The following is a 12,679-nucleotide window of genomic DNA, read 5'->3' on the forward strand; positions in this document are numbered from 1 at the left end:
TCTGCACTCACTGCAGGGAAAAACAAGTTACTCAGTATTACAGCATACACATGTTTTCTTCATGGAGATCACCTCTGTTAAGGAAAACATGCACCAAATGAAACAGGCCCAGAGATAGGTGATGCTATTGGGAGCAAACAGAGAGTCTTGCTAATTTTCCTGTATTAAGTTTGCTAAATATTGGTAGGTGTCACTATAGCTTCTTCATATCAAAGGGAATGTAACACTTTAAAGTCCCCTGCCTCACCTCCACTTGTGGAATTTGCTATGCCAGTGGGATCAGGCTTGGTATATAAAGCTACCACGTTAGATCTTTTCCCCATTCGGGCAGCTTGCAGCCTCGCGGAACGATCTCTTTGCTGCTGGAGAGAATTCGGTGCTCTTTTCTGAAGTTGGTTGATAAGCAAAGGATGGCTCCGAGCATTCGCTGGGTAGTAACTTTTACCTTTTTCATAGCTACCACTGTCAGTGGATTTACCCAGAAAGAACTCAAACAGATTTTATTAGAAAGACTTGGGCTTCCTGAAGTCCCAGCTCTTCACAGGACAGACCTGGAGAAACTCATCATCCCAGAGCATGTAAGACATAAATACATGTCCATGCTAAAGCAGCACCGCATAAAGCGAAGAGCCTTACCAAGTCTAGCTGGGATCCTGAGAGGGATTCCTGGCAATGCAGGTAAATTTTATGGTTATTCTTGCAGGTAACTGAATCAAAACCGCTATTCGAAATTGGCTGCTGAGTCTATTTTTAAATATTAAAAATTAGAATCTGTGATGAATACAATCAAAATTGCAGAGATAAAGATAGCTGAGAAATTGAGATCAAAATCTGTTCCCAAATGTGGAATGTGCGACTATTTTGTACATATGATGGTACTAAGGTTACAGAAATGTCGATAGCCTTGTTTGCCAATTAAAGCATGATAAGAAGGATTCCAGAGACCAGAACCCTTTTTGAACTAGCCATTTTATTAAATATGCTATTCATTTAAATTGCAGTGTTCATGTAGATAATCACTGATTAGAAAGGCATTCTTTCTAGAGGATTGATTAGTATCGTTTCCCATCTAAATGTGTTTGCTTATAAATAAATATTGCTGAGTCCAAAGGGACACCCCTACAGACCAAATCCAGGATAGAGGTCCTGGCAAGTCTCACTAACTTCAGTGGAATTTAAATATGTGTGTGCAATGGACTGCAGCCCTTTGTCTGCTTGCACGGTGGCAAATTCTCTCAATCACATAGGAAACCAACTATTTGTGGGCTGACATGAGCTGAAGCATACTATGTACCCAACAGTCACTAGGACTTTTTTCTCTGAACCAAAATGTAATTCCTTATGTACAGGTAACACAGTTCACAGGATTCTTTTGTGCATGTTTGTGTGGAGAAATAGATCACGGACAATGAGATTTTGGTGTGCATCTCATCTGCCCACTCTTCAGAATTCATTTCTTGTCAAGTTTAACCCTTCCAATAATGGTCTGTTGTAGATATTTCTAAAAGATGACTCCGTAGCCATCCCAGACAGCTTCTCTTGGTGTTGAATGATGCCTAGGGAGGGTTTTCTAAATTAGAACCCTTGCTGAATTCTCCTTTTATTTGCAAATGGCAACCTGTCTTTACATTTCCTGAGTTGGAAATCAGTTTTAAAGCTGCCTTTCTTTTTCTGCTAGGTTGCATGTGAAGGAGATCCAGTGGTACATTAGAAAAGAGAAATGTAATATCTGCCCCAAGAACCAAGTCATACATGTAATAATACTAACCTAACATAAACATGCTCTTTTAGTGGAAGATGAAAATGATAACCATGTGGAGCATTTCTTCTCTTCCCCAATGCATGCAGATATTTCAGGAGAAGTTCTCTATTCAGACACCACCCGCCAGAAACTGATCTTTGACATGGAGGGCAGGATACCAGAAAACAGTGAAGTCACCATGGCTGAGCTAAAGCTTTTCAAAAAGCCACTGGAATGGACACAACTGCCCAGACGTCAGTCTCAGAGGCCTGTCACAAATGCCAGGGTGAGCGTGTATTGGCTGCAACCTGAAGAGAACGGCACCAACCGGACTTCTTTGATCGATTCCAGGTAGGAAGGGATAGGCCTCCCCAGGCCACTCATAAAAACTGCACTGAAATAAGAGGCTATGCTCAGTGGGATCATTTTGAGTTTGGGGGAGGTGCCAAGAGTCAGAAGAAAATTTTAAAATCAGTGCTTAAATATATTAATGGTTAAATCCACAAAGGGAAACTTCAGTCCCTCCCTAAATAACACTTCTGGAGACTAACTGGGTGTCACCATCTTCTATTATCTTGTTTTCAAATGTTTTACATATTTCTGAAATATTTAAGAAGGTTGTGAGGAGAATCTAAGAAAGGTCACATTTTTTGTAAACCTCTGTGGTCAATGTAGCCAAAAATAAATAACAACAATGACTGAAAAAGCCCTCTGCCCTCAAACCCCCCCCCCGCCCCATTTAACTTTCTAAAGTGAAACATATTGATATGTGATAAGTAGCATCAACTGCCTTGAGTGGCCAGTCACAACAAATTGTATGCACCTGTTAGGAGTCCAAGAAACTTCTGTTCCACTGTAACTGTATTTATTTACTTTGTTTATACACTTCTTTCTCCAGTGGCTTACATTGGTCTATTCTCCTCCATTTTATCCTCTCAACAGCCCCATGACGGAGGTTAGGCGGAGAGTGTGAGACTGTCTCAAGGTCACCCAGCAAGTCTCCGCGGCAGAATAGGGACTGAACCCTGGATCTCCCGGATCCTAATCCAACATTCTAACCCCGACACTACACTGACTCCCTGTAGCCGTCTCCATAAACTGCCTTTTGCCTGTATGTCAGCCACAGTTCCCTGCGTTAGAGGGCTTATTCCATTCTCTTGTAACTGCACCGTGCTCACAACAGTCTTTGGTGACTGTGGGTAATCTGATAGTATCTGAACTGTGATGTCACTGGGTTTGGTGGATTTGTGTGCAGTTCTGGAGGCCTCACTTCAAGAAGGACATCGATAAAATTGAAAGGGTACAGAGGAGAGCAACGAAGATGATCTGGGGCCAAGGGACCAAGCCCTATGAAGATAGGTTGAGGGACTTGGGAATGTTCAGCCTGGAGAAAAGGAGGTTGAGAGGGGACATGATAGCCCTCTTTAAGTATTTGAAAGGTTGTCACTTGGAGGAGGGCAGGATGCTGTTTCTGCTGGCTGCAGAGGAAAGGACACGCAGTAATGGGTTTAAACTTCAAGTACAACGATATAGGCTAGATATCAGGAAAAAGTTTTTCACAGTCAGAGTAGTTCAGCAGTGGAATAGGCTGCCTAAGGAGGTGGTGAGCGCCCCCTCACTGGAAGTCTTCAAGCAAAGGTTGGATACACACTTTTCTTGGATGCTTTAGGATGCTTAGGGCTAATCCTGCGTTGAGCAGGGGGTTGGACTAGATGGCCTGTATGGCCCCTTCCAATTCTATGATTCTATGATCCTGTAGGAATTTCAGAACATTTTTGTCTTCTTACAGTATCTGCTAATTCTTTAGACTTCAATAATAGTTATTACTGTTATGTTTATTAATGCTAGCCTGCCCTGCTTTATTTATACCCTGCCTTTTAACCTAATGGGGGACCCAAAGCAGCTTACATCATTCTCCACTCCTCCATTTCATTCTCACAACAACCCTGTAAGTGTGTGACTGGCCTGAGGACACCCAACAAGCTCCTATGACACAAGTGTGGATTTGAACCTGGATTTCCCAGATCCTAGTCTGACACTTCAACTGATATACCATTCTGGTACTCTGTACGGGTTATGTGTGTACACAGAATTCCTGCAAAAGCAGAAGTTTCTTGTTCACTTCATCATTATGGACAGCAGTGTATGCACCTTGAAGATGTACACAGAGCAGTCACTGGTCCTGGAATGAATAAGAAAGTCCTTGCTTGCACAGAAGTTTCACAGTGCATTATAGCAGTGGCCCCCAACCTTTTTATCACCGGGGACAGGTCAACCCTTGACAATTTTACTGAGGCCCGGAGGGGGTAGTCTTTTGGCAGCCACTGGAGAGCACCAAATGTGAGCCAGCGGCCAAGTGGCAGGGCAGCCCCCGAGGCAGCAGCCAGGGAAGAGGACGAGGAGGAGCCACTGACCGGTACCGACTGATCCATGGACCGGTCCCGGTCCCTGGACCGGGGGTTGGGAACCACTGCATTATAGCCTCTGAAACAGTCAGTGCCACAATAGCTTTAGTAATAGATATTACTTATTGAAAAGAATTTATCCATAACAATCAAATGGGCATGTTATCACTCAGTTGCTGTACCATGTATTTGTTTGTGGGAATTCACTCAACCTACATTCTCTGCAGACCAGTTGGGTTGTATGAACTGGCCCCAATCAAAAATTGCAAGATTGTTTATCGGCTCTGCTGTCCCTCATTTCTGTCCAAGCCATGTCAGTTCTATAAGTTAGAGCTGGCTTACTTTTGTTTGAGAGTTCAAAGTATTATTTCCCTGTTTATTTAAAATATTTATCTATTTGCCTTTCTCCCGAGGAATACAGAACCAAAAATATTATTGTGTTTAAATGAAAGAATAACACAGACAGTTTCGACAATTTTTAATGTTAATACACATTTAAATTGCCAAGCACACCTTTGATGAACACAGAGATGGGGCCAGATCCTTTCCTGCTTGTCACTTTCTATATATTATGGGCAAACCAAACTATACAAATGTGCTTATGCCTTGAACTATTGAGGGTTTCAGGTGTGTGCATTGCCTTTTAAGCTGGAAGACTCTTTGTATTCAAGTTCAAACTGTGAATGACCTTTTGGATCATGCAAATAAAATATGGATTTATTCTATTCCTTTGACAAGTTATAACCAACCTCTCCCATAATTTGAAAACTATAATGCATTCTCAGTTGCACAAAATCCTCTTTTGTTTTAGTCTCAGTCTATTCTGAAATGAATGAGCTAGTGGATGTTTATTATTTGTACCCCTGATATTTTTCATTAGGTATTTTAGCCAAAATTTTTGTTTCCTCCTCATTATTAACTTCTTTCTTAACATAGGTTAGTTCCAGTTATGGAATCTGGCTGGAAGAATTTTGACGTAACTCAGGCTGTACATTATTGGCTAAAGACCAAGAGCCAAGGACCAATGCTCCTGGAGATCTGGATTGAAGGAGAGCGATTAGGCACGTATGCATCTGAGATGGCCAGAGCTGTGCACTTTACTTCTCAGGACCCTTCTGATAAAGCCCTAGGAAAACCTGAGTTGGTGCTTTACACGCTCAATCTGGAGGAATATGGGTGAGTGTCAAAGTGTAATCTGCTGGTAACCTTGCAGTTTTAATGATACAACCTCAGACTAAGTTTAGGTAAATTAAATCCTTGTTTATATGGAAGTTCAATTTACTTCAGTAAAACTTTCTTGCAAGTAAATCCAGTCAGGAATCCAGTTCTGCAGCACAATTTGGGGAAGGAAATTCAGAATTAACTCCCATGGCGTCCTATTGGACTTACTCAAGGATGTGGCCATAAGGACTGAAGTTTATGCTTACTTTAAACATAACTGAATTCAGTAAAATCCACTCTGGAATAGAGCAAGATTTTAGTCCAGTGGCACCTTTAAGACAAACAAAACTCACTTTTAAGTGGGCTGTAAGTTTTAGAATTAATCTTGAAACAACAATCCATACACAGAATCACTTCTTAAGTTGCTTTTTAAATAATGTATCCAGTGGATACATAGGCTATCCTAGAGGTAAGAGCTAGCTGTGAAGTCCAGACAGTGAACCAGTGGTACAGACGGAAGGAAGGAAGACAGAAATTCAGAAAGACAGAAAGAGTAGTTAGCTAAAACAATGGCCAACATTTGGTTAGAGAGAAATAGGAACTCCTGTATTTACTAAACAGTAGAGCCTTTTGGGTTATGAACTGTGGACAATTAGATTCAGATCCTTACATAGACACAACGCTCACTAGCAATAGCATCCTAAGCAGAGTTTAGAAATGTGTCACTCTGGTCAGGATGGCATTGTGGATTACCATGGAACAGTCACTGTCACTAAGCCTAAAATCTGTTAGAGGGTCATCATGACAATAAAATGAAAGACAGAGGGAAGCCATGTACAGTTCCTTGTAGAAATGAATGAGATAAACAGTGACAAGTAAATGAAATCAGGTTTATATTTAGATATATGAGAATGCCTCTAACTCCGTTGTCACTAGTGAGCATTTTGATTCCACATCAACTATTGGTTCTGCTTTTGGACAGAGGACCTGGAGATTGTAAAGAGGAAACCTTGTCAGAGAGGACCATCTGCTGCCGGCAGGAACATTACATCAATTTCCGGGAACTGACTTGGACTCAGTATTGGATTATTGAGCCAGCTGGCTACCAAGCATACCATTGTGTGGGTGTCTGCCGGCAACCCAAGAACTTGCTGCGCCATTTTGGTTATGGAGAAAGAACCTGTGCTGCAGTAGAAAGTTCCCCACTTCCCATGATGTACCTTGTCAAGAAGGGCAACTATACAGAAATTGAAGTGGCAGAGTTTCCTAATATGATTGTAGAAAAATGTGGCTGTATTATGGACAATATAGCAGTGGTCTAGCTGAAAGACTGATGCAAAAGTTGGTCAGCTACAGGATGGTCTTCCTACTTTAATTAATAGTACAATGGCAGCTGAAGATCATAATGCTTCTCATTCTGACCACATAAAACTATTGACATGTTCTAGTTTCCTACTCACCTTATGAATATACTCATATCATAGCATGTTCTTCCATCAAGGAACAGAATTATGTTCCTGCATCAGGAGGTTGTTCCAAATTGAACATTCAACAAGAATGCACATTGCACAATATTCCATTTTTTTAAATAATTTGTCCATTTGAAAACATGTGTATATTAACTAAAAGTTAGTCCTAGAGGTACTCTTTCACAAGCAGAAGGCAACTCACTCACACAAGGAAGGATCTATAATTTGTGCTTTTGCCACTCAGTCACCAGCCCCCTGAAACAGTAGCCTAGCCTGTCCCAGAGGGCCCCTAAATCAAAGCCGATACCAGGATGACCATGAACCAATTAAAAGAATCAGTCAGAGACAGGGACGCATGGTGAAGACTTTCCTATAGACATGACTGAACAGATAACATTATCATCAGCATTAAGGGGTGGTCCTCTGGGATTTCTGAACACCCAGCATTTTCTTTTCCTGAAAATTAAGCCTATTGAGGTCCTATTGGCATTGTGGGGTGTGAGGAGGGGATTTAACCCTTCTCAGGACTGTTTTCCCAACTTGAAATGTCTGCAAGGAGATACTATTTGCCCCATTGGAGTAGATCTGGTCCTCATCTCTAGTAAACTTGGCCACTGAGAATCAGACTTATTCTCATCCTCATATATTCACAGTACAAGGGACATGTACCAGGTAAACAGATCCATATTTTTAAAAATAGCTTAACTATACGTGCAGCAAGCCAGTATCAGTCAATCATTCATTTACTCTCTTCCATCCGCCTTTCCTTTGTGACTACTGAAATGGTACTTTAAGTGAGGCATTTTTCTCTCTCTCCGGAGAAGGTGCAAATAAATAAATACCTTCTATCGTCCTGTACTAAAAGGGGCTGGCTGTAAAGATGCTGCTTTCACTGTGCAATACAAACATTAATTAAAAGGCTGTTGTTGGAGAGATCCTTTTTGCATCCTTTTTCAGCTTCTAAACTGCAATTATATGCAGGTATCCTTTGGAATGTTGTCCCTTGCACTGTTACTGTTAATTTATTGGATGCTGTGCTGTTGACATAACAGTCTAATACTGTACATGAGTAGAATAGGACTTGGACTCACCAAGGAGGGAGACACAATTCTTGCTGATTCTCTCCACCCATTTCAGTCTCCTTTAACTTTTGTGAGCATCCCCTGCCAGTAACATAACTTTGGGAAGCTCAGAGGGCCACAGTGTGTGTGGGAGCTTTGCTCCACTTGCAATAATTTGTGTCCAACCCTGTATATGTGTTTGTATATGTACTTTACAGTTTAAGCTTACATTTAACTCTCCTTTTGAAATGGATGGGCCTAAACATGATTGGATTGCACCCACAGAAAGCTATGCACCTTTAGATGCCACTGATTTTACGGGGAAAGTTTCAATGAATACTTAAAAGCCTCCCATGGAAATGAATGGGACTTAAAAGAGTTCAGCTTGGGTGAGGTTGTGCCTTCTAACAGATTCCCATCTAGAGATGAAGAACGAGATGTTTCTTCTAGCAAATTACCACTCAGTGGAGTTAAATTTTTTCTCAGAGCCAAAACTAACATCCTGCCCATCATTATCACACCATAAGAATATCATGAACTATAAAACTCAAGGCACTTATCTGTAAATACGATATAATTCATAGGTATTCTCTCCATGCAAGGAATCCTCTGTATGTGGATTTAAAAACTGATCTATTAGTCCTGGAATTGATAACAGCTGCTTGTGTGAATATATTGGGCGGATCGGGTCTTTTTGGGTCTAACATACAGACTTTGTAATCGAGTAATTTCCCTTCTTTTTTGTATATTTTGAAACAACAGAAAACAATAAAGTATAAAATTTATATAGTGGAATCTGTGATTAACTCCTGTGGACCAAAATGGTGCTTTGTTGCGTCATTTTGTAGAGGATTCAAAACAAACTTGGCACTTCTGTAACTTTTAAAAAGGTGTGCTTCTTTAAATATACAAACAAATGTATGCACGCATGAACCACTAATCACTTTAGAATGTTATCTTCTAGGACCTACAGTTGGCTGCTTACACGCTGGTGTAGCCTCACTAAATCCTTAAAGTTTATTAACTTCTGTTTCTGTCCTTATCCGTGTTTAGCATGTTTCATGCATTATTCCCTGCCTGCAGTACATACATGTTTCCTTTATTTGTGATTACTAGATTGGTCTATGAACTTCTATTATGATTTTTGTCATTTTTTATTTCCTTTTCTCAGTTTATGTAACATTTGTTCACAGATATGCAGATGACAAGCATACACTATAGGAATTCCTTGAAGGGGAGTGTAACACCATCCAGAACAAGTGACACTTTAAATTCTAGGTCAGACCTTCCACCTACCACTAGCACTACCACAGGATTAAGCTTCAGTGTATTAACTTGTATCCATTCCAAACCTTCCACCAGGCACCATTTCAGAATTTCTACAGCCTCCCTGGCATCAGCTGGAAGTGCAAGATAGAGCTCAGTTGTGACAGATCAGGCAAATTGCCTCTCCCAGTGGTTTTATGTAGATCTTAAAAAAAATAAAGTACCAACAAAGCGTTGTTCACATATTTGTGACAAATCTCACCCAGGGGTTTCATGCTGATCTCAAAGAGCATAGGGACAAGATGGAACCTTGTGGGATCCCAAAATCCAAAGAGATGAACAGCAATCTTCCAGCACTGTCTTCAGGCACGTACTCTCCAGGAAGGACCAGAATTACCTCAGAATGGTGCCTCCAAATCTCAGTTCAGATAGGTGGTTCAGAAGAATACCATCATCGATGATATCAAAAGCCACTGAGAGGACCAAGTGAATCAACAGAGTCACATTCCCAGTGCAAGTCATCCACCAAGGTGACCAAGGTTATTTCAGTCCCATAAATTTTTTCTCAGAGCCAAAACTAACATCCTGCCTGAAATCAGACTGAAAGAGACCTAAACAATTTCCCTCATCCAGGAAGGCTTGGAATTGCCCAGCCACCACTTGTTAAATCACCTTACTCAAGAATAGAACATTAGAGTGGTCAATAGTTATTATAATCTCATGGGTCAAGAAGTGGGTGCACCACAGCCTGTTTCAAAGGTAGGGCAATCACCCTGTATCTTAAGGAAGCAGTAACTACTTCTCAAACCCAGTCAGCCACCACTCCTCTCCCCAGAAGAGAAAGAAAAATAATTATTTTTATACCCCACTTTTCTCTACATTTACAAGTGGTTTACAATTTAAAAGTGGTTTACAATCACCTTCCCTTCCTCTCTCCACAATAGAACTGTGACTGGCCTTCCAACCCAGTCCAGTCAAGAACCCAGCCTAAAGTCACCCAGCTGGTTGCATGTGGAGGAATGGGGAATCAAACCTAGTTTTCCAGATTAGAGACCACTACTCTTAACCACTCTACCATGCTGGTTTTCACCATAGCCATACAAGCAGGTGGTAGGCCTCAGATGTCAATGATCTTATAAGGTAAAGGTAAAGGTATCCCCTGTGCAAGCACCGGGTCATGTCTAACCCTTGGGGTGACGCCCTCTAGCGTTTTCATGGCAGGCTCAATACGGGGTGGTTTGCCAGTGCCTTCCCCAGTCATTACCATTTACTCCCCAGCAAGCTGGGTACTCATTTTACCGACCTCGGAAGGATGGAAGGCTGAGTCAACCTTGAGCCGGCTGCTGAGATCAAACTCCCAGCCTCATAGGCAGAGCTTTCAGACTGCATGTCTGCTGCCTTACCACTCTGCGCCACAAGAGGCTCCTAATGATCTTATACACATCCACAAACTCAATAAACTGAAGAGTATCCCTCACAATTGTACAAATTGGCACCCTGGCACCATCAAACCCTGTCAAAGTCAAAGTCAGAACAGAAGGACAGAAGAGATTTTATTTACAAAGTGCTGAACAGTACAGTCACAGCAGGTCACTGTCCCATCCACCTCCTCCTGCAGGCCAGATCCCAGTTGCCTGTACTCACTCATAACAGCTCCACTGGCCTACACTGTGCAAATGCAAGGCAGAAAAATGTTGATTCTTTGCTGCTATTGCCCACCACAGAGTATGTTTTTAAATGAACTTTTGACTATGTCCTATTGGATTAGACTGAAGCTTTCTTCCGCTATCACTCTAGCTGTCTCCTTTGTCTTTTCATCCAATCTCTAGCTTTTCCTCTCACAGCGATGAGAAATTATTTAAGGGTTTGTGGGGCCCATAACACCAGCAGAACCAGTTTAAGGATTCATGGGGCCCTAGCAGAGTATAGTTGCGGCAGGAGCAGCCAGACTCAGGGAGGAAGGCACCGCGCAGGACTCCTGGAAATGTGGGACGCATAGTGTGTGCTACAAGTGACACATGGATAAACCAGCCCTGGTAGAGCTATAAAGGGAAAGGGGGTGCTGTGATACTACTGATGACATTGCCAGAGATGCCATCAATGACAAGAGCACTCTCCCTTGAAAAGCATGAATATTTAATTTGGATGCAGAAGAAAAGAAACTGACTTCACAAGTGTGAAAATGCAGAGGAAGGGCAGGCACATGGAAGAATCATGCCCAAGCTGATTCCAGCACGTGTGGATTGATTGCCAAGAAGATCAGGAGTAAGTCGAGCATGTGGTAGAAAGCCCTTGGTAAGTCTAAACCCAAGCAGGTAGTGATCTGTCCATGACAAAGGACCCCTTGTCAGTTCCTCCACCCTCACTCAGATCACATTCTTCTTGGCCAGAACACAATAACAGATCAAGAGGGTGTGGAACCAGCCAGTACCTGAGACAGGCCCATGGTTGCCATGAAGGCCATGAAATCCTGATCCTCTCCTGACAAGACAGCCTTGGAATGAATGTTGAAGTTTCCTAAGACAACCAGTGTAGGGGATACCTCAGTACCACGCCAAAGACCAGCTCTGTCAGCTCAGGCAGAAAGACAGTTAGGCAGCAGGGTACAATTTGAACTGGGGGATTCTCAGCTCATGCTGAAATTTAAATTAATGACATCGAGCAGATCCGACAGGCATCGGAAGGATCAGTCTTCTCCAGGCCCTTTTTGCAGTGGTGTCCCAGTTTGGAGAGTTCCTCACTAAGCAAATACCCGAATACAACAGGTGATTCTGTATATGGTTCAGAAGAATATCTAGCAGAATTTATTTATCCATGATCTTTATGTCCTGCTCCCCCCTCCCCTTGGAGCAGCTTACATCATGCGCCTCTCCATTTTATCCTCACAACAACCCTGTGAGGTAGGCTAGATTGAGAATGTGTGACTGCCCCAAAGTCATCCAGCACACTTCCTTAGCAGAGTGGGGATTTGAACCCAAGTTTCCCATAGCCTAGTCCAACATTTAAATTGCTGTATCACACTGGCTCTTATTGTCAGAATAACTTGTAGGACAATTTACTAAATATATTTTGCATTGGTACGTTTTAACACACACACACACACAAACACCATGTACCATATGCCTCCCCCCTAGCCTATTACTAGATTGCAATTCTTCCTAGGACAGTGGCTGTGAGTATTGTTGGAGTGGGGTAGGGCACATGAATGACCAGCCTTGCTGAATGACCAGTCTGAGTCCCTCCCACCCATGGCTAATTGGGAAATCCTGACAAACCACCAGTGCCACCCTAGGGCTCCTTGGGGAAGAAAAGCATAAGCTAAAGCTAATAAAATTTATGGTTGTTTGTTTTCATATTATTGGTATTTTGTGAATATTAAATAAGAGTAATGTTACAGGAAATATCAAGATTCTTTAATGGATAAATAATTCCACAAGAATTTATGGAATCCTAGACTTTTCTCTTTGTCTTCTTTTATAACCATTTTTCATCAAATACATTACATTTTCTCTTCTCCTGCATGGTTTTCCTCGCCTCTGACTTAGAACAATACCATGAGGTGAGTTAGGTTGAGAG

At 41.9% G+C, this 12,679-nt stretch overlaps 1 protein-coding gene across 1 annotated transcript; it reads left to right on the forward strand.

Moving 5' to 3' along the window:
* The first annotated feature begins 338 nt into the window (after window positions 1–338).
* Window positions 339–8,208, forward strand: LOC143837960 (left-right determination factor 2-like). Its single transcript, XM_077338594.1, has 4 exons — window positions 339–678; window positions 1,849–2,092; window positions 5,083–5,322; window positions 6,290–8,208. Exons 1-4 carry the CDS (start codon window positions 411–413, stop codon window positions 6,627–6,629), a joined length of 1,092 nt encoding a protein of 363 aa, XP_077194709.1. The 5' UTR covers window positions 339–410; the 3' UTR covers window positions 6,630–8,208.
* Window positions 8,209–12,679: the final 4,471 nt, after the last annotated feature.

This window comes from Paroedura picta, chromosome 1 (assembly GCF_049243985.1).
Source record: "Paroedura picta isolate Pp20150507F chromosome 1, Ppicta_v3.0, whole genome shotgun sequence".
NCBI lineage: Eukaryota > Metazoa > Chordata > Lepidosauria > Squamata > Gekkonidae > Paroedura > Paroedura picta.

Coding starts and splice junctions, on each gene's coding strand:
- LOC143837960 (XM_077338594.1), top strand. CDS start 411: ATGGCTCCGAGCATTCGCTGGGTAGTAACTTTTACCTTTTTCATAGCT. Junction 2,093..5,082: donor ACTTCTTTGATCGATTCCAG/GTAGGAAGGGAT, acceptor TTCTTAACATAG/GTTAGTTCCAGTTATGGAAT. Junction 5,323..6,289: donor CTCAATCTGGAGGAATATGG/GTGAGTGTCAAA, acceptor GCTTTTGGACAG/AGGACCTGGAGATTGTAAAG.